We start from the raw sequence: 23,116 nt of genomic DNA on the forward strand, positions 1-23,116 counted from the left end.
AGCTGAGCTCTTATGCCAGTATATTTAAAATTATGTAGCTTTCTACCTAGATAAGACTTTAGGCTTGTGAGTTAACAGCCACTGCATCTTGGCCAATGTGGTTCCCCATTCTCCCTAATACTCCTGTCTGCACACAGACATTGTTGATGATAGCAGCAGCCATGTGCTGAACTCTTGAAACACCATAAACCAATTGACGCTGTGCATGAGGTAGGTAATAACCTGCAGTTTCTCTTGCACATATGTATTTGTCTGCTCAGTGTCCCATTGACATTGCAGGTGGAAGCACGGGTGTAAATGGGAGGAATCACTGGGAATGTGAGGACCATTTGTTGCTTTGCATGTCACACTCCATTTTTAAAGCACAGTATTAAACAATGACCCTTCTCTTTCTGGAGCTATTATTTTTAAAAATGAAGTAATATTCTATATTTTGATGTGTTTTTAATATAAACTAACCTTCAGGAAGCTACACTTGCTAAGGTGAAAATTTTCTCTCCTTTAACAAAGGCTAATCTAAAAGGGACAATGTGAGTCTTAAATCCCAAAGTGTTAAAACCAAATTATACTATACTTTGAAAGTTAATTATACAACAGCATACAAAAAGAAAACATCAGAGTATTATTACAATATCTCTCTCTATATAATATGTGCAAAATTCAATATACAAGCTTCTTGTTACTAATCTGTGGGCTTTCTTCAAAATAATGTAAACCTTAACTTATTTAAACCAGTATAAGTAGTTTGATGTTACTCCTGGGAAACAAAGATTGTCGGTACAAGAACCTCCATAGCTTGGAGGACAAGCTGAACATGGGACTCCTACTTTATATGGTGCTTCTCCAATCCAGTTCCCCCTGAAAACAAAAAAGAGAAAGAACACTTAGTAATTTCAGAGTGGAAGAAAAAAAAATCATTAAACATACTTGTTTTGAGTGACTAAAGTTCACATCTTCATTGATATCCTATAAATTGTCTGTTACTTAAAACACAATATTAATTTATTTCTGTAGTTTACTGAGAAGCAAACCAAAAAACAGGAGAATGACCATGTCACCCAAGGCCAGTGACATCCATGTCATGTTCTTTCATCTCTATGGTGAAATCCCAGACTTTTTGCATTTGCTACAATCAAGCGATTTTTGATTCTCTGATCCTGGGGCAAGAGTATTTTAACCAGAGGGCTATATTTATGAAAAATTAGCAAAATAAGCATTGGTGCAAGGTTTTCCTTGAGCACCTTTTTGTCTAGCCATTATCTTAAAAGCTTGTACTTGGAAGACAGAAAAACAAACTAGTTAAATCTTACTCTTAGGTTGCACTACCCTAGGTCCACACTGTGAAGCTCTGATGCTGAATTCATTGTTCAAGAAAAGAGAAAAAAATTATTTGCACCAGTAATGTATTGAAAAGAACTGAATTTGGGTGTTTCCAAGGGTCTCATAGATGCTAACGAAAGGAGAAGGACTCCTGTCTGGTGAACAGAGCTGTGTAGTATACCCTAGGGGGAAAGGGGTAAAAAGTCTGGAGAGTGATGATATGAAAAGAGGTAACTCTGAAACATCCATGAACATCTGAAAAACGCATCCAGACTTTAAGGAGTTTATATAAACCACAAGCTTTTAGAAATTCATGCAACACTCATGATTGTAGGCAGAAAGTTAAAATTAGATTTTTATTTAAATGTTATGTCTCACAGAGCAGAGAACTTTCCTTTAGTTTGCATGTGACGTGGAATAGCAGTGAGTAATGCAATTATTTATGAAACATTTTGTCAGCCCCCACCTCCCAGCCAATAACACTGGATCAAAAGCCCTGGTCTGGGCTGTGCCTTGGAAGAAAGTAGGAATCTCAAATAATTTGCTCATTCCTACTTCTCTTCCAAATGGGTACAGCAGATTAAGTGCTCAGGAAATATATTTAGCTTGATAACAGATATGGAAATCCAGAAAGAATTTGCTGAAAACTGATTTCTGCTTCATTTTCAATGCAACACATGGCTGATTTGTGTCAGACTGTTAGATAAACTGGGGCAGGGCCTTTCTAAACTTTGCAATTATCCTCCTTAACTTTATTTTTCCCCCCCTCATTTCGGAAGCACAGACTAACGACTGGCAAAGAGACCTATGTGTGTGTGACCAAGGACTCTTAGCCCAACATCCTTAACTCAACCTAATTAAATCTTAGAAATACAAACTTAATCCTGGCAAGACTACTCAATATAATTTTTGTGACTTTGCAAGAAGTAGATGTGAAAATCACTATTTCACTACTTATGAATTAAAGGTCTATTCACAATCTCACCCCGAGAAAAAACTCATAACTCCAGGCTTTGGTTTGGTGTTTGAGAAGCAGTGGGATTTTTAGACTTACAAAATACAAAATTTCATAGTTCATTGGTAACTGATACACAACAATGCATCAGCTTTCAATAATATCTAGTGTATAAAACCATTTTCTTCCTATATATGAAAATGAGAGAAGTATTCTACCAAGTTCACAATTTTTAATTTTTTTTTTTTCAAATAATATTTGGGTTTTTCTTGTAAACTTTGATTTCACCTTGTCCATACTGCAGAACTAGAAGTCAGATACAGTTTTTGCTGCCTAATCTTTGCTCCCTCACACTCATTTCTTACCATCCTTTCCTAGTAAATATTAAAAAGAAAAGGACAGAGAAATCTCCTGGATTTCTAAAGCTGGTTTTTTCCCCCAAGTAAGTTTTCTTACTAAATCCTATATTGCAAAATCTTTAAAAATTCTTTTACTCATATAACAGCTAGAATAATGACATATTCTTGCATAGTCTTTACCACAAATGGACCTGTGCCACTGAGAGTTTCTGGAAAACATGCTCAATTAATTATACTTAGATTCCTATACAGAACTATGTCTTTGCCTAGTATACAGTCAGAGAAACCAGTCACTTAACACTGTCCATGCTACTTTTGAAATAATGGTCCAAACCAGACCGCAAATCAAACATGTCTCAGCGCTACACTTTACTGACTCATTCTGCACCCAGAGTAAGCTTGGGATGACGTCTAGGAAATGCTGGGAGAAAATTAATTTCTTCATTTCAACCTAACACAGACCTCTGCAAGCTACTGGATATAGGGCCACCTATGTGTGTCTATGACCTGTACTTTAATATGCCCTAATATGGAAGGCAAGATGAGATGGATTTGTAGACATGGGCCTTAGGTTGATGGACTTTATGTGGAACCAATGTTATGGATGCCATTATGCAGCATGGTCATAAGCAAAGGTATCCTGTGGACAACAAGTATCATCACTGTTCATGAATCATAGAATGGTTTGGGTTGGAAGTGACCTTAAAGATCATCTAGTTCCAATCCCACTGCCATGGGCAGGGAACCATCCACTAAACCAGGTTGATCAGAGCCTCATCTTGAACAGCTCCAGCGATGGGGAGCCCACAACCTCTCTGGGCAACCTGTTCCAGTGCCTCACCACCCTTATAGTAAAGAATTTCTTCCTAATGCCTAAACTAAACCTGTCCTCCTTCGGCTTAAGGGCATTTCCTCTTGTCCTATCACTACATGCCCTAGTGATAAGTCTCTCTTCGGACTTCTTGCAAGCCCCATTCAGGTACTGGAAGACTGATACAAGGTCTCTCTGGAGCTTTCTCTTCTTCATGCTGAACAGCCCCAATTCTCTCAGCCTGTCTTCATAAGAGAGGTGTTCCAGCTCCGCGATCAACTTAGTGGTTTTCCTGTGGATCTGCTCTAACAGATCCACATCTTTATTGTGCTGAGAACCCCAGAGCTGGATGCAGCACTCCAGGTGGAGAACAGAGTAGAGGGGAGAATCACCTCCCTTGACCTGCTGGTCATGCCTCTTTTGATGCGGCCCAGGATATGGTTGCCTTTCTGGGCTGCAAGCATGCCTTGCTGAGTCATATTGAGCTTTTTATCCACAAACACCCACAAGTCCTTCTCCTCAGGGGTGCTCTCAATTCATTCTCTACTCAGCCTGTATTTGTGCTTGGGATTACCTCGACCCAGGTGCATCTGGCCCTACTGAACTTCATGAGGTTCGCACAGGCCCACCTCTCAGTAAATCAAATGCCTGATATAGAGAGGAACTGATTCCCTGAAGAAGTCTAGTTCACCATGTGTATATATATAAAAGAGTGAAGAAATAGTGCATTCAAACTAAAGTGGAGTCAGGCAAAGAAGGAAGACAAAGAAAAAGTTTTTCTAATAATATAAACAGCAACAACAGAAACCAAGTTTTTGGTTTTGGTGCGTACACATCAAGTTGGTTCCTTTTCTTTCTTGTACACCAAAGTCATACATTTCTGTATGTTCAGATGAAAAGTTTGAATAAAGGAACAGCCCGAATCAAAGGCACAAATAGAGGTCATGCTGCAGAAAAAGGATTAAGCAGTCCAATGAGAGGAACAAAACATGCACGAAGTATAAAAATAAACAAAAACAAAAGAAAGTAACTCACTTTGGGGCATAGTTGCATACCAAGTAAACAGCTCGTCGCCAAACAGATCCCCAGACGTTCATATTGTGGCACGTGTGGATTGCGCAGCCTATACGATTGGAAGTGGCCCAAACCATCTGAATAAATATTTATTATTGGTGAAGTCCAAATTGAGAAGAGTAAATATACATATATATATATATACACAATATATATATACACATTTATTTGAGAGAGGGATGTATAGATACATCATAGAAAAGTTCAGCTTTGGACAGTACATCTTGAATAGAGGAAAGTAATTTATACAACCTGTGTGTAATGGGTGCACATGGGTCCATAACATCGCATGGGGCATCTGGGATTGCAATCTTGAGGATAAGGGAAAGCATAATCCTTCACCTCATCATACCATGGCTTTACCAGCTGGAGAATAGATCGATACCTGTGTTTGTTTAAAATACAGAAAGAGTAACACTAGGGGCACAGTATTAAGCAATAATATTCTTAAGCCAATAGATGGATGTAAACTATAGAAGAGCAGATGACACTAGCCTCAGTCCAAAATCTGGATCTCAAAGGTGGTTCAAAGGTTGACAAAATAATTGTTTTGTAGGGTATCCTTTTACCTTCCAGTTCTTACAGACAGGTTCTGGCCCAAGAATCTCAGTAGGTAGGAAGGTCCATGGTCCCAAATGCATGTAGCAGCCCAAGCCTCTGCAGATTTGGCAAGCGTTTCATCCCAGACCTAACAAAATAAAATATCCTTTGCAGTAGAACAGAAAAAAACCAAATACCAATCATAGTACTAGAACACAAGAAACAAGTATCTTAACTCACAAATATACTATTGTAACACATCAGATCTGGAAAGATGTGAGGCAGCATGTACAGTATCCAGTGGAATTTGCCCTATTGCTGGACAGAATTCCTGCCCACATTATTAGAGGAAGCCAAGTATTCAGATCTCTCCCTTTTTTTTCTGGAAAAGCCCTTCACCTAACAGACATTCTCCTACCATTTTCCCTCCTGTGTTGATGAGATCCATGTGTGGAGAGGAGTGAAATATTGGCTGAGACTCAGGTAGAAAGTGAAGGAGAGGAACATGGGGAAGAACAATTCAGCATAGGTATTACACAGCCCACAAAAACACCAAAAAATTTGAAATAGGACCTCAGGAGTATCTATAGCCAGAGTGAATGTGTGTGGCAGCTCTTCATATTTGAGGTCACAAGGTCAATAAAAGGGTTTACACAAAGGCAAAGACTATGAATAGTTTCCAGGTGCAGTATGAGTTTCATTACTTTATTCTGCACAGGAGCTGACATTGTTCACTGCCTGGACTAAAAGGATAACAGCTCTGTAACAAGAGACGATTTCAATTCTTAAGTTCTGCAATGTTTGGAACATGACAAATGAACTTAAACACTATCTGCTTTATATGCCTTGCCTGCTCAATTACATGCCTGATTTGTAACTGCTGCTTTCTCCGCAGCGAAATAGCAAAACAAGCTTGCCTCAGCAATACTCGAGATACCGACAATATAACCTACTGCAGCTCTGGATACAGAATATCTCACTGCTATGTTATAAGTGCACACAAATCCTAGTATATCTTAGTGCTTAAGGGATACCCAAGTAGGCTGTAGATTCTGGAATTAGATGTATATTTTGAATACCCTGTGTGGAGTGTTTAGGTGCAGGATAGTTGTAGTGACTTGCCGGTATAAAGGCAGAAACAGAATGTGGTAAAATTGCCCACGCAGCCCATCACAGCTCTTTAAAGACAAACTCAAACTCAAACTCATAAATCTCAAATGGCTATGAAATAGAGGTATGCAATAACAGGCAAAGTCAAAAATAAACTTATCAAAGCATAAGGTGGCCCACATCACAAATATTTTCTGAATTACACGCTAATAATGATTTCTAACACTGAATTCAGTTTTAATTTCACTAACCTGAAGAATGAAAAGGCTAACCATTGACTAGGACAGCAATTCATGACTCTGCTAGTTTGAGAAATTTCTCTTAGTGAGAAATTTAGTAAATTTAGTAAATTCTAAAAAATTGCTAGACCACTGAACCAAGCTTTTGTGAATGTGGAGTGGGTGAGGTACTTCCAAGATTGAAGATGAAGAAGTGCAACAGAGAGCAATAAGAACTCTTAACACAAATCATCCTCCATTCAAGTGGAATCACCTTAGGGACAGAAAGATAGGTGATGCTCAACACAGAGAAGATCTATTTTACACCTGTTCAGAAAAGCTTCCAGAACAAAGTCAAAGCATGCCAGTATGAGGACAAAAGAGAGACAAAGCATGCTATGAAGGAATGGTTTTTCAAGCCAAAGAACACTTAGACTTCAGCTCTGAAAAATTACTGGAGTTTCTTGGAGGAGTTAAGAGATGAGTATGTAACTAGGGAAGATAAGGCTAAGCTGGAGCATGAGGGTAAAAGAGAGGGGACATAGGACTGATATGGTACCATCCAAAACTCAAGATATGCTCCAGGGCCCAAGGTAAAGAAACCAGTGCATAGACATTTCTTCTGCTTTGAATCTCTGCCATTTAGTTAACTAGCTGCATGTGGCCAGTGTACAAAAACACCTTTATAATCCCTGTGGTACAGCAGTGGTCCCAAAAAGAGGGTTTAAAGAGAAGGTACAAGCATAAAAGTCTGTCTGGGGAGTGGGCTGAAAGGCTGGGGCCACAGTGGGCGTTTGGAGCCTGCCCAGGCCCAGGGGAGCACATGGATCCAGCATGTGGGTCCAAACACAGCTGCCTGATGTGTATCCATAAGGGGCTGCTCCGCCAGGACTGTGACACCCCATAAACACCCTCCTTTGCTGGGATTAATCATGCTTCTGGCATGAGTGCTCCTGCCAGGAGGCTGAACATGAGGTTTGCATGCTTGCTCCCAAGTGACCTGGCTGCACTCCTACAATAATCTAAATGTGTACTGTATTTGCACAAACAGTGCCGAGATCCTGATTTCCACACAGCATATTTTTGTGTACTAAATTGCCTTGCAAAATAGCATACTAGGTGTTTGAAAGAAATGTGAAGACTGGATTAGGTTTTCACTATTAAAAGCCTCTCAAATGAGGCACAGCCCCTGCCTTGGGGGGGCTGAGAGTATTTCTAGTTCACTTTCACTTCTTCTCAGCTTCATATTCTGGTTATCAGGAATCATCTGAAGCATTTGATTGGTAAAGTTTCAGAGTGTTCTTTCAAACTCAGTTAAAATGTCATGAGTTTGTCATGTATAGTACACTCTGTTTTCTGTTATCTTTTTACTCTTGACCACTTTCTGGACAGAATAAATTTTTGGCAAACATAAAAAAAATAGAGACAAAGAGAAAGAAAATAACTACTGGCTAAGAAATAAGGGGCAGGTGAGCATATGCAGCATCTTTCAATTTCCTCTATTTCTTCATTAGCAGGCTGATGAAAAGCCTTTGTACAGAGTCCCCTACTGCTATGTAAACCATTTGTATTTCAAGGAAGAAGTCGAAGTGGTTCACCTTCCTTATTTTATTATATTTTACATTCCTAGAAGAAAAGGTGGACTGGCTCTAGATTAACAACAGAAGAAGAGAAGGCATTAGGGAGACTTTATAGAGTCTTCCAGTACCTGAAGTGAGCCTGCAAGAAAGATGGAGAGAGACTTTTTGCACTGGGATGAAGTGATAGGACAAGGGGGAATGGCTTTAAGCTGAAAGTGGGAAGGTTTAGATTAGATATTAGAAAGAATTTATTTACTGAGAGGATGGTGAGACTCTGAAACAGGTTGCCCAGAGAAATTGTTGATGCCCCATCCCTGGAAGTGTTCAAGGCCGGGTTGGATGGGACTCTGATTAATCTGGTACTAAGATGTCCCTGCACATGGCAGGCATAGATGATCTTTAAGGTCTTGTATAACCCAAATGACCCTATGATTCTATAAAAAGGCAAGCAACTAATATAAGCTGAAGTACAAAAACTTGTCTTGTAATGACCTAAAGTCCTCTAAATTGTCAGAGAATGTACGATTAGTTCAGCCCTTTCAAAAGAAGTCCACACTTGTAATAATTTGTATCTCAGTTCAGTCCCCTGTTTTGGGCATGCAAGAGAAGAGGGCAAAGACATTTAGATTTTTGAATCCATGAGGCTTCGTTGTTGTACATAGATAAATAGCACATAAAGAAATAAAAAAATACTCTAAAAAGAGAAACTGAAGTAACTAGAAAGCAAGAGGGACAGTTTTTGTATGAGGAGAAATTAAAAAGCTCAAGGTAATTAGCAAAGAGTTTGAAAAAACTCAAAGTGATAAACAAAACTATAAACTCTGAAATTATTGACAATCCAGTGCTCCTATTAAACACATCAGAGAAAGCTGCTTGACATGAGCACAAAATCGTAAAAGGAAAAAAGGAGAAAGACTTCCATACTCAGTGGGTTAAGGTCCGAGAAGGTGACTCATCCTTAAATGCTGATCATGCAAACTCCCACTGCCAAACTATGCTTATTCTCTCCCTGGAGATAGAAAATCTTCATTTGCTAGGTTGTAAGTAGCTGGGGAAGAAATCATCTTCCTTCCATACAGTATAAAGATCCGCTCAAAGCTCCATATCACTGATTTGGTCCATCATGGAAACCCTCCCACTCCTCAGTTGGGTCTAACTGAGCTGCAATAGAGTTAAAGTATGTCACCACACTTCCACTGGCAACTTGAAATGAACATCTTTTGGCCAATTTATTTTTCTTTCTTGAGCCAAAGACTAATTTCCTAGAAAGCTGTCTGTGCTCTCTGCACTGCTCTCTGCAAAACAACACTTTAAAACTACACATCACTTGAAAATTCTCGAGAGGACTGAACACAAGGAACAAGACAGTGCTTCTACACAGGGTATTTCAACACCAGAGACCACTTTGTGAGGCAGCTCTGGGGTGTTCTCTGCACTCACAAAGCACATGCATCTTGAGAGTTAGGAGTAAAATCTTAGCATTAATATAGTCAGCAGGAATTTTGCCAGTGAGCCAGAATTTCATCCAAGTTTTTGTTTGGGTTTTTTTGTTTGTTTGTTTGTTTCTATCAGTAAAGAAATAGTAAAATATTTAATCCATCGAATGTGTAATAAGCAATAGAGTGTACAACAAAATCTCCTTGTTGAATGAAATTTCTTGAAGCCCAAAAAGTGAACTAACTTCCCCAAGGGAAGCCTTTTAATTTTGTGGGTCACAGTTGCCTCGTACCCTCCCTTTTTATAGCTGTTTCTATAGCTGTCTCTCACTCATTCTCAGATAATTTATATGTACAAGGGATGAAGTTGCCCTTTTGTTCTTTATTGGAATAGCTTTGTTGGAATAGGAGGTGCTGGTCACAACTATGCTCTTAGGTATTAAAATAATGATGAAGCTGAATAAACAATCTGATGATGAAAAAGAAACCACTACAATATTGCAAAGATCTACAACATTTGTTGAAAAATAATTGGCTGTTCCCTTCCTACACTGATGGCTACATTTTAATTTGAGGAATTGTGTACATAAACATTTCTAACTATAACATAAATGGTTCTGCTCATTTTCATTGCAGGCAGAATTGTACTCCAACTATCAATCATTTAAATGCAGTAGCTTTCTCTTGACACTCTGCTCAATACATATCTTGGGAAGCAAACATAATCTCTTGTTCTTACTGTAAACTTTCTAGAGGACTGATGTATTATTAAAAATATGCTGCTGCTCTGGATACGTTTACCCTATGGTAATCTTATTTGTAAAGAAAAAAGTTTCAAATTCCTAGTTTTAAATGGACTACTGCAACATCTGTTAGCAGAGCCTGAACAACTGATTAGAAGTGTTCCATGTATTTGTTTTGGTAAACTTGTTCAACGTCTTCTACTTACAGATAAAGTAGTGAGGTCACCTTGTTGCTTTCAGCTTTACCTCCTATTTCTGCAACAGAAGGAGAAAGCTATTCCATTTAAATGAGTACTTACAGAGAAGACTAAGAGGACTACAACCTTTTGTGTGGCAAAACTGAGAAGTGTTCCATGAAAACAGAAGGTTCTTAACATTAACTCTTTTACCTAGTCATACTGAAGGTCTATAATAAATATATGCCCCCTGCTTTAATAAAGGTACAGACCCAAAATGACACGTTTCCTTGATATCAATAAAATCCCAAGGCCCAATATTTCTGTAGCACCAGTGATGGGTTTCATACCCTGAAAATGATGCTTTTAATCTCTGCTTTGCTTTAGTCAGTGTAATTGAACTGTGATTTCACATATCCATCATTTTCAGATGTTCTCAGCAAACCTGACTTAATATTGCTGTATCTGTATGCAGGCCCTGTTGTATGAGAGAGACATCACTACTAAATCAAGTGACAATGAACTCTCCCCTTCTCTGCGAGTACTCTGAAATGGTTATTAATGGCAACGGGTAGCAAGAATTTGTGATCTAAATACAAAGGGAGCAGAATACACAGTGGTACACTGTATTAATGATTCTTTCACTCTGTGTAGGTATCTGTGTGTAAACTGGAAGCTTTTAGAAGTGCTTAAATATAAAAAAACCTAGATACATAGTAGCTTTCCTTCCCTGAGATTGCAAGATAGAACACATGGGCTAACTGGGGAATCCATCAAGATGTTTTCAACCTTGTAGCCTAGGGGCTCTGCTAATGACCATTTTAAAGCCCTTGAGGGATCCAAAATTGTGCTTTTATTTTTCTTTTGCCATCATGATCCCTTATCTTTCTTGGCTCCGTTTCATTGCCAGTAGCAAGGAAGCTCTCCTCACTTGCACAAGAGTACAAGGGAACCTCATCAGAGCACTGCTCTGAGTATTAAATGCCAGAAGCAGTCTTCAGTACTTCACTGTTTGGGTTTAGTTTGTTGTGGGTTTTTTTAATACGACACATCAGCTAAGACAGTATTACGCATATTTCTCAATGATAAAACAAGTACCTTAGGCAAAACATGCTCACCCACTACCTTCCTAGGAATTCCCCCAGTGCCCATAGAGTGAGGGTTGCTGAACATAATGACAGAAGAGTTGTGGCCTCAGCTGGCTGCCTCCAGCTGTACAGCTGGAGTGACAAGTACCAGGTACAAATCCAGAGCAAACAGGTGAAGCAGGCTGTTTTAATCAGTCCCCTCTACAACAGCTTCTTTACACAACTGCAGTTAGGTGATGAGATGGTAAATGAAATGGTGGGATATGCAATTTGAATAGAGTTGCATGGCAACACTTCTACACTTTGAAGTAATAAAAAGTGGCAATTTGTTTCCCAGTTTTGGCATCTTATTTGTCATTAATATATGTTTACTGTGGACACACATTAGCGATACTCAGATTGTTATTTTGCACAAACAAATCCATAGTGGTTCCTAGGCACCTCAGAAAGATAGCCAGTAGGACCTTTTAGCAGTGATCACTCAAAAAATTAGCCTTTTCACCTCAGACCTTTTATTTTACTCTCCAGCAGTTCTGTGCTTCTGTTTGTTTGCCCAGTTGAAGATCAAAAGTTCTTGCTTCCAGAATGGCAGCAAGTGAGAAAGAAGACCTTGACTCAAGCAATTTCTTCCTCTGGGAAAAACACTGTGAAGCCAAGGGATGAAGTCCGACATGTCCAGTCCATCTGTGCAGCTGCATTCCACAGCTGCTAGTGCAAGTCCCAGAGCGGATTAGCACATGTAGGCTGCTACCCTCCAACATACAGGTCTTGTCCTCACAGGTCACTCAGCCTTGCACCAGCCACACCATTTGCACGTGCAGTGGCTGTTTCCCCGAAATCCCACAATGGGGTGCAGGGTACAACTTCTCCCCTTCATTTTCATACAGTCAAACCTGTAGCATTTTTAGGTCTAGAAACTTTCTGTAGAACCCCCCTTCCATGTTCACTACCACAAATCTGGCACAAAGCTTAACAAAACAATCCAACAGCCCTTCTGCCTGCATGCTTTTTCAGCAAAGTGACTGACTGAAAGAACCTTGTCTCTTTGCCTTCACTTTTTCTCAATATACACTGTGTGGTGAAAACATATGAGCTCACTGGAACTTATAGACAGATTTGGCAAACTTTATGTATTTACTTGGCCTCTAGGTTCTCTCTCTAGGAATATGAATATTTTTTAATCTCAACTTCCACCTGTTAGAAATTTTTCTGTGCTTATTGTAATTGGTGCCTACCACACATGTAGGTCCTTTCTCGCATGCATTAGGTAATAATTAGAAAGTTTACACAGAAAATTGCCAGTCTGCCCTCTAGAGAAAAACATCTTCATGGGAATCACAGCTCTGTACGTCATTCCTCAGCAAATAAATAGAGGGTTAATACATCAAGCTGCTTGTCCAATACTCCACTGCAACTCAAAGTAAAACTGTGCAATGTTTTATGGTAAATTTACTCTCATATAACCAAACCTCCAAACATCTGAGTCACAATTCTGAAGGGCTCAGTATTAGAAGGTCTGTCTTAATCAGTGCATCACCAGACAGATGTCCAAGAAACCTCACCGCCAGAAACACTCCTCTTATGAAAATTCAAGTCTATATTTTACACAGGAGTTTATGTTCCTGGGTGTCTACTTTGTGCAAATAAAAAGGGCTATCATTTAAGCTTGACCACTGCAAATAGTCAATTTGTTTCTTCTAAAGGCTGTCTGCATTTCTTTTCATATTTGGCACCAGGCTCTTAAACAACAAGAAAAAAAGAAAATTGGTAGGCTGTCAAATTTAATAACAATAAGCTTCCCTGCTATGCTATTATTTGTTTAGTTCTTGGAAAAGTAAAGTATCAGAGCTACATATCTTAAAATATTCAGTGCTTTTCTAACCTACTGCAAGACATATTTTAGTTGGCAAAAACTTATCTTAGAAGTGGTAACAAAAAGGACCAAACTTTGTCTAGCTCCATGTCGCCCTGACAGTTGGTCATAAGTCTGAACAGGAGAGTGTCTGACCTCTACTATTTTATATGTGATAGAGCAAATTTTCTTTTCTTAGAAACACAAAATGCGAATGAAAAATATACGTATTGTATTGTATTGTATTGTTTTGTTTCTCATCTATATGAAAAAACCACATTTTCTCAACTTATTTTTGTTACTAACCACTGAAGTTTTTTATTAAGAGATAAAAATGTTCCTAATTTCTTCAAAAGTTTTCAAAGAAAATACTTACAATATTCTAAATAGCTCTAGCTGAAAGACATAGCAGTACGACACAAAAGAAAACACACAGAAGCTTCTTCTTTCTACAGAATAAAGATTAAGAAAAATAGTTCTTTATTCTCAGAAGAAGAAAGCTCAATTTAAGATTTTTTCTCTTAATACAGATTAACAGATATCACAAAAATCGATATAGGTGCAAAACTCGTTCATTCTCAGTTGTGTTAAAATAGACCCAAAACCCCATCCGAAGGCACCTGCAAATGCATTCGTACATGGAGATGCCTGAGCTGAAGACACTGTTCTGTGTACAAAAAGCAAACAAAGGGCTATCCTGGGGTTTCCATCTTTTGCTGTCTTTAGGATACACATTTTCACAGACCTTGATAGATTATTTCTCTTTTCAGGTATGGAAAGAGGATAAAAATGTTGAGAGGTTTAAGGTTACTATCATCTCCATTCATGTATGAAACAAAGTACTGTGTACTTTGGATCAAGATTCTTGTGAAAAATGCCCTGTCTCTGTTTTTAGCCAAGGAGTTCAAGAGGTGCTACATTTAATAATAAAGGAATGTCTAAATCTGAGGGCTCTGGGCAGCCTGCTTTTTTATCTGAGACTCTACTATGTTGGTTGTTGTTTGTTTAAACTCCTAGAAGGTTTTGTGCTAATACTAAATTTAAATAATGTAAATATTCTCTTCTAAAACACCATCAAGATGGATGTTATGCATAAAACGTTGGAATGGAGCTCTAGTACCAAAGCAAGTTTAGCACAGTCATTCTTTTTCAAAACACTTATCAACAACAGCATTTTTGGGGAGTATTTTCAGATTTTTCAAGGAACACTTTCCAGGAAGAGTCTTTTCCATTCAACTTTTCAACAGGTCTTCTATCGTTCACTCTGAACGTAAAAGATGGTTTTTGTACTTCATATAGCTAGCATCCACTTGGATTTGACCCCAGATAAACACCAGTTACTGAGACTGAACAGGCTTTCCTAGCTTTCTGTAAATGAAACTGCTAGAAAAATGGGCAGCATCCTACATCTCAGTGATAGCCAAATGCTGCATTATTGACAATGGCGCACTAGGAAACAAATAAGTGGCTAAACTCACCTGTGAGATAAAAGAGAAGTAGGTAACTCTATTGTGCCAAAATTAGTGGCAAGTAAGCTCCATCTACTCTTGCTTTCTTTCAGCTCACTGTTAGTTGCCATGTTGTGCCTCCACTGAAGAAAAAGACTGAGTCTGCTGTTAAATAACTGCTTCCTTTCCAAGCTGTGATGCAAACACCCTTAACAGTAACCATGTAAATCACATCACTTCGTTCTGTACTATTCTAACTTGCTGAGAGGATCAATATTCCAGAATTCATTAGCTCATGATCTTCAGACACTCCTGGTGCTGGGTTATGGTACTAGGTAGAAGGGACATAATCAACTGGCTGAACAGAAGCACAAATAGTAAGAGGCAGAAACTGGAACCAGTGAACACATTCCACCATTACACCCCTTCTCATTTGTTCTTACATCACTTGTGAATTCCCAGCAGAGAGCAAGCTAAAAGCTATGGCAAACTGGGATAGGTGGACCACACTGGGGAAGCTCCAAGCATCTTGATCTCTCTCCTCCCAGAAGACTGTGGTGGACTACACTTACCTTTAGGGTTTTGCTTTTTACTCTGGCATGATGAAAAGTATATTAAGATCTTTGTACCCTGACTCATCATCTAATTACTTTATTTCAACTTTCACCATGTATATGGGATTTAAGAGAACAGGGCTACTCAATGGAAAAAGTAGGCTGCCAGTAACTTCTACGGTAAATTCTTTATTGCATTATGGCGCTTGTGTCCTTGAACATGCCTGGCTAAAATGATGGGCCTAATCTTCTTTGACATTTAAGGGTGTGTTCACTAATTTAACAAAGGAGCTGTAAATGGAGTGCAACTGTCATTTGATCCAATATGCAGAAGTATTGTAACAACATACACATGGAAATTAAGGAACAATAATATGCATACATGCATCTTAATGCCAAGAAAACTGTCAGTAAATATGTAAAGGGTAATGATTGAAATGAAAAAGTATAGCAATACTATTGGCAGTTAAAAATGCATATAAAGATTAATTATCTGAGTTTTAAAGGGAAATATCTAAGTTAGACATTTGGAAATCATTTCTATTCCTAAGGTAAAATATTTGCCAAGAGATGTGACTGAGACAGCATCACTATATGTGTTCAGGAATAGACAAGATGAAAACCATATGTATGTAATGCAGAAGGAAGTCCTGCAGCAGGCCAGGGATAAACTACATGAATTAAGAGATCCTATCCAACTCATTACACATAAATCTTGAAGGAACTAGCCCTGCAACCCTTACTCACAGACATGTATGATTTCAGTGGGACCATAGAGATAAACCAGAGCAAATGACTCAAGAACAAAATGTCCTTTAAAGTTTAGAATGGTCTGTAAGAAACCACACTGACAACAGAAAAAAAAAATTTATTTATCAGAAATGCTTTTGAATTGGAGAGAAAACCAAATTAACTCAGTCTTTCCATGTCCATATAAAAGGTATTAAATAGTACTTTGGAAAATTTGAAGTAGGTTTGTTGGGGTTTTTTTTCATTTTGTCTTACCCATCACCTACTGCATATTCACAGAACATCTTTAAGATCACCTTGACAGTAAGAGATTTTTATCAAGACTTTCAGATTTAGAAGTGACATAATAATGCACTTATTTACATTTGTGACCACTAAGTGGGTTATTTTCTTGCTTTTCTGACCTGACTTTGTCTCGTCTGCAAATTTTCTGGGATAGGAAGCTAAGTATCCAAATTCATCACCTCAGCGAAGAGGGTCTTTCCTGAAGCATAGAGTACACAGATTTCCAGCATGACACACATGGGCTCCTTCACAGGACTACAGGAACTTCTTTTGGAACACAATTACTTTTCTTTTAGAATAATAGGTAATTTCACTTGTCCATGTTATCACGGTCTTTTATGTGGATTTACTAGAAATTGATAGGCTCATATTCTCCATTCCCTTCCAGTTCCCCTGCCACCTGCTGATGAGAAACACAAAATAACTCCTAGGTAGCCAAAATCACAGAATCACAGAGTATTTTAAGTTGTAAGGGACCCACAAGGATCATCCAGTCCAACTCTTAAGTGAATGTCCTGTATGGGGATCAAACCTGCGATCATAGCACCATGCTCTAATCAACTAAGCTAAACTCAGTTTTGGCTAGTCTGCAAATCTTTTACTATTTTGAGTTCTACAAAGTGACATGTTCAACAAGGGGCAGATTTTCCCAAATACAAAAGGGAAGTTACACATCACTGAAAAAAAAGAATTAAAATTGAAAATCTGAATATCTGAACATTATTAGCAGGCTCAGGTTTATTTAGAGCACTTTTTTTCTCCTAAAATCTTAAATCTTCAGGTATAATTCCACAAACACACTTTTGAGTACGCAATCCTGTCCCCTTTATTATACTTCAGACATGCTACTCCCATTCTACTAATGACTACATTGATCGACTCTGGCCTCCAACTGGGATGTCTGGAGACACACTATCTATAACGCTGTTGATGCTTTTGAGAAAGCAAGCAGGATCACCCTTGAGGAGAAAAGACAACACAGAAAGAATCGTGCCTTGAAGAATTTAACACCTAAGGAGTCTTTCTGCTGTGCCTTTTGCAATCGGACATTCCTGTCTCGTACTGGCCTTTTTAGCCACCAGCGTGCTTGTAACAAACGTGGGTAGAGCCCTTCCCAAATCTTCGTTTGCGAAGCCCAGACATGATGATGATGATGATGATGACGATGTTGATCCATACTGGGCTCAGGACTCATCCTTGCAGAACCAGCAGTGAACTACTCACAGGTTGTCTTTCGCTATGGCTCTTCAACAAGTTATTCAGATCACCTAAGAGTACTCTTAAGTAAAACCCACTTTGCCTATGGGAATTCCATGGAGGACAGTGTTCAACGCTCAATAAGGTCCTGTTCTACCAGTTACTACTTCTGCATGCAACACTGAAAAGAGCATGCCTGTGTGTAAGCACCTTCTCAGCCAGCATGCACACAGTGACATGGGTTGCAACAAAGACCATATGGACTACAAAGAAAGTGACCTCAAGTGGGGATGACTGTAAGGAAGGTAAAATAACATCTGATCCTATGAGAATCAGATATTTCATTAATGAATGTTTTGGGAGCCTAAAGGTAGTATCAATGCACACTAAAAGGCATGTTTTATGAGACTCAAATTTCAGCTGGCAGTATATTGCAAATATTTACTGGCCTACAAAGTAGCTGAGATGTTCCAAAAAGGCAAAACAGACCTCTATAGTACAGAATTAGCATTCAGAGAAAGGGATTTGTTTGTTCACAAGCATCCACTGTATCTACAGATTTACATACTTTGCACGCTAGACAGCTGCTGGCAAATCTACACATCACTTTTTCTGAATCATGAATTTTATGGAATTATTCTGCTTTCTCCAGAAAAAATATGTAAAGTCAAGTAGATGGTTTTCACCCTCTGCCAGGTCAAAAGTATGGTGTCATCTTTCTTTCTGCAGGTACACCCTCAGCTTTTAGAGCACAAGCAGACTAAAGTAAAACAGTCTTAGGATGATGAAGAAAGATCCAAATTAAAATGAAGACTCATTAATTCCATATTATTGGTTTAGAAGTTCTTGTTCTCTTTTCACATATACAATGACTAAATTTGTACCTGTAGAAAAACGTCCAGTTGAAGGCATCAGTAACACCAGAATCAGAACCAAAAGGACTACTTTGAAGTCTAACACATAGGATGCCAATGTCCCAACAGAAAGATTTACCAAAGTATAACTGGCATTAAGACACACCAGTTTCTTTCACTGTGGACTGAAAATAAAACAATGCCTCCCATCACAGTTTTTCACTCCTCAGTTGTTCGGTTTCCTTGGGGACTGCATACAACAACAGGCTGGAGCAGCACTAAGACACACCTCTCCCAAAGAGAATTAAAACACTACCCCAGCTGTTACTGCAGTGTTTATCTGACTTTCCTCTACCCAGTGCATGTGAATTCAAAGCTGTTCTTCAAGACCTCTCATCCAGAGCCCTACAGCACATAAACTTTCTAGACAGTAAGGGCAGAGAGAATAATGCCCAGGGAGTGCAGAGTATCTATAAATGCACTGAACATGAACGAAGCAGACTGTATCGGGGAAGGAACAGAATGTGCCAAGAAAAAAAACAGCCAAAAAGGTTGGGTGTGGAGAACTGGAATCACAAGAACCAACCCATACAACTAAATCCTGAGTTGTTACCAGGATGGAATAAAAAGCAAATGGAACTGTACAGAAGTGAGAATGTGACACGGTAATTCATGAGAACAGTTCCTAACAGAATAAGGAAAAAACAACAAAACACGATTTAATATGACTAATAAGAGAGAAAATATGAGAAAATATCTTTTTCTTGTGCTTCTAAACTGCTCAGTTTTTCTCTACCTTAACACACTTACAAAAGATTTCCACAATCTACTGCATCTGTAAGCAATTCCAGCTCTCTAACATGTGACATCCGTTTTAATCATTGTTAGGGAAAATGGGAAAGGCCATTTACTTCACTACCCCTGCACTTTTCCATAGTATTCAGGACAAGAACACACACTCTGTAAGGTTCTTTCAAGTACAATGAACGTTCTCTGCTGGTAATGACAATATGTTTGCTGTCTTATTAATGAAAATGAGTATTGAGTGACACAACATCTTTTATATATAGCAGCAGCAACCTCGTGTCCCTGTAAGATACAACAGGTGCTGTGCCACATACTGAAATTATTCAGAGAGCAAAGAATGGACAAAGCAAACTCAAATGGGCATTAATCAGACTGGTGTCTCCAGTCTTGGCATGGCTTACCAGCACCATGCCATCTTCAAGGCCTTCCTACCAAAACCCTCCTGTAGCCACAGAGGTAAAAAGTTACAGAGATGTTGCCATGACTTCAACACAGATGGCAGAGCACACCACGTGTGACGTTGCTCACTGGGCTTTTTTTGCTCTGTAGTTACATGGGACATACATAGACTTACTCAATTTTGAAGGAAAATTGGTGGCAAAGGGGTTGTGTGTCACTTAGGGATCAAAGCTCAAGCTGCGCTCTGGATCATCACCTATGTAGCCTGCAGTCCTGCTTTGAATTTTGCAGCATGAAGTCACAAAGTACTTTCAGACTGGAAAACCAAATGTGAAAGCAAGCCTTAGACATTGCATGTGAGACTACTGATGGGGCTGATGCTGACAGGAACACAAGTACATCCTATGACTGGCTGGTACTGGTAAAAGCAATAGTAAGAAAGGCAAGGAAAAGAATAGCATGGAAGCTGTAAAGACCATGCCTTCAATCTGGATTTTGTATCAGTGCTGCAGCAAAGCTGCAGCAGAATACCCGACCAATATAGATAAAATCTTTGCAGTTTATGTATAGGGTTAAATAGATTTAATCAAGGAAACTTGATTTCTATTTTAAAGGGTTTTTTACTGAACAGGCTAAGAACACTGTACTCTACAAACCCCTTGGGAGTATGACAGGGTGCTGGCTTCACTTAAGCAAACTGCAGGAGCACATTTCTAAAACACACAAGCCAAGGAAGGGCATGGTAGGCTGCCATTCCCTCAGACATTACAACAAAGTTTATTTATGCAGAATCAAAGGAAACGTCAGTGGAGAGCACAGCAATGAAAATGATGACTGAGCTTGACTTATGACCTCTTTGTTTTTTCTGTCTCTGACCTTTCCACTTAAACAGACTTCAAACTCAGCCTATGGTCTTCATTCTGCAATATTTTGAGTGCACTCAGCATTTTGAGGTGCTGCTGGGATGTGTTGAACAGATTATATGATCAAATCCAGATTTAAGTAATGTCTGTGACAGAAACCATTGTTACTCATTAGCTGCTAAAAAGAAGGAATTGCTATTACTGTTATCCTCTTTTTATGTCAAGTTGATGGTATCCTGTTTCTCAAACCTGTTAACCATCTGTTGTCACATGAGAAACTCTGTGACTTAAAGCATTTATTATGGTGCTGACACAATGTGTCTGGGCTTTCAAATCTTACTTAGAAAATAAAAAAATTTTGGTTGACCAGCCTAGATTTAACACTAGAGTTCCAGTATGCATGCATTCAAAGTTGGAACACAAAATAGCAAACACACTGCTTTAGCTAGCAGAGCTAAGTATGAAATCACAGTGAATGAATAACTTCTATCATACCTGCAGGAACAGATAATTCATATAATAAGTATTTGGCCATAAGGGGGAAAATGAGCACACTGAAATCTTACATATTAGCAAAACATTTGAAAGCAACATTGTATTTGATGGAAAAATAAAGGTATTAGGTGTTTACAAACAATATGCAGTAAGTAAAACATATGAACAGGAGCCAATGAAATGAATTACTCTACAAATACAGTCTTACCATATTCCTTCCAAAAGTATTATGTGTGAAAGAAATTAGAAATGGTCATTAGCTACTTTTTTGCGCACATCAGGGCAATGATTTTCAGTGTAGTCCACAAAAACAATGAGGCTACTACTGATGAGAACTTTAAACACTTGTGATCACAGGTTGTGATTGTATACTGTTCCTCAAGCCAACAAGCAGTTAACTCACCACTTCATTTACTTGGGTCTTAGAACCTTCACTGGGATGACACATGGAAATGAAAATTGAACAGGGCAAGTAAGAGGTTCAGAGTTCAGCATTTAGCTTTTGCTTTCTTAAGTTAATGTGGCTTTAAAAATGTAAGGACAGGACATTTTAGTAAGCAATAATAGATAAAAACCCACTTATCTACTTAACTGAACCCTTGAAATCTGTTTAAGAAAATTAAATCACTGACTTACAGTTTGTTTTACTCTGAAATAAACAAATTTCACTTACCATATATTCCATGTTGGAAGCAGGTGGGAAGACTTTGCCTCTGACTTGATTATGATAATCAAGAATGGCAATCATGTCATTCTGTGAAATGTAGCGCTTCCGCCTGGCTTTGGGAATGTTTGCAGAGTCCAGATGAGCTGCCAAAGCCGTCTCAATGTCAGTGAAATTATTGTCTGACAGGAATAGGTCAGTGGAGTTGGGCAACACTAATGCACTTGTTTCACAGAGAACGGAAAATAAGAGAGTACAACTGATTGCAGCAATTACTGTCATTTTGGGGCCAAAGGAGAGAGATAGGCCACAGAGGAACTCTGCTTTAAGTCAGGGCAGCAGAAAACAGATCTGTAGAAGAGAAGATGTCAAAGATGTGATTCTGTGTATCTGGGTAACAAGACAAAGTGAACTGACAGGCTGTGACCAGAAAAAATATTCTTTCAGCTCAATCATAAAAACAATCCAGTCAGAACACGTGTTGCTGAGCAATTTTCAATAACTGTATTAAGTGATAATAATATTCTTACTAAACACACCAAATGAAGTATCATTATACTATTAATTACATGATCATGGCTAATAGAATTCCTGAAATAGTGACAGTGCTATCATACCAGATCAGTCCATATACCACACTATAAATCTGAAATGGGGAGACTGCAAGAAATCTCATATCATGTTTTCCACTGAAAGTGAAAAAATACATCCTAGCCTATGCCAATCCCATAGGCATGGATTGTTTTGACACAATGTGGCAGAGATAAACTCATAGGCAAAAGAAAACATATAAAGCATGAAAGCAGGACATCTTAGAAATAGCATTCAAAACTTAAGTTCAGCAAAATGTGATAAGCATTGAAAAAACTGCATGCAAAGCAAACTTATGGAGCTGAATGGCTTACCTCTGGATAATACCAAGAAAAAAAAAGAACTGATTCTATTGTTCTCCCAGTATATATAGTACTCCCCTATGTGATGATATGAACCTTTGTGAAAGAGTGTCTCTTATTACAACGCCCCAAAGGACTAAACTCTGCTAGTTGTGAAGCTTCTGGCCAGGGGCGCTGCTAACAGCTTTTATATGTTACAGCCTGTGAGAGCCAGTACGGGCAGTGTCTCGGAGGGTTCCCCTCAGCCAAGGCGGGCGGGAGGGGCTTTGTGAGCACGCGGCAGCCATTGGGTGGCACCCCGGAGGGTGGGTGCTTTGGGAACTCAATCACACCCTCGGCTACCGGAGCACAAAGAGGCAATGTGCAGGACTCCTTTTTCGCTACTTCCTACCTTTCTTCCTTTTTTTTTTTTTTTCCCTTCCGTGTTTGTTTCTTTCTTCATTTCCCGAGCATCATGCTAGCTCGGTAAACGATGTTTTACGCAGCTCCACGAGCCCGCACGGCGCAGTTCGCAAACCTGAGTTTGTTGTCCCAGCCACAGGAAATGGAATCCGCGCAACGCCGTCCCCCCGGCCCGGCCCGACCCGGCCCGGCCCGCGGGCAGCGCGGTGGGGATGTCCCCGGACCCCGCCGGACAGCGGAGGG

General features: G+C 39.1%; 1 protein-coding gene across 1 annotated transcript; it reads right to left on the bottom strand.

Annotated features, from left to right (window-relative positions):
- Window positions 1-431: 431 nt before the first annotated feature.
- Window positions 432-22,660, bottom strand: PI15 (peptidase inhibitor 15). The gene is made up of 6 exons (XM_032700603.1): window positions 22,484-22,660; window positions 21,588-21,929; window positions 5,089-5,207; window positions 4,772-4,904; window positions 4,481-4,596; window positions 432-858 (listed from the first exon to the last, which is right to left on the bottom strand). Exons 2-6 carry the CDS (start codon window positions 21,858-21,860, stop codon window positions 723-725), a joined length of 777 nt encoding a protein of 258 aa, XP_032556494.1. The 5' UTR covers window positions 21,861-21,929; window positions 22,484-22,660; the 3' UTR covers window positions 432-722.
- Between the last annotated feature and the right edge of the window lie 456 nt (window positions 22,661-23,116).

This window comes from Chiroxiphia lanceolata, chromosome 1 (assembly GCF_009829145.1).
Source record: "Chiroxiphia lanceolata isolate bChiLan1 chromosome 1, bChiLan1.pri, whole genome shotgun sequence".
Classification (NCBI taxonomy): Eukaryota; Metazoa; Chordata; class Aves; order Passeriformes; family Pipridae; genus Chiroxiphia; species Chiroxiphia lanceolata.

Excerpts from the sequence above, each read along its gene's own strand:
- PI15 (XM_032700603.1), bottom strand. The coding sequence starts at position 21,860 with ATGACAGTAATTGCTGCAATCAGTTGTACTCTCTTATTTTCCGTTCTC. Across the intron at positions 4,905-5,088 it reads CTGTCTGTAAGAACTGGAAG|GTATCGATCTATTCTCCAGC; the intron begins GTAAAAGGATAC and ends AAACAAACACAG. Across the intron at positions 4,597-4,771 it reads TGTGCACCCATTACACACAG|ATGGTTTGGGCCACTTCCAA; the intron begins GTTGTATAAATT and ends ATATTTATTCAG.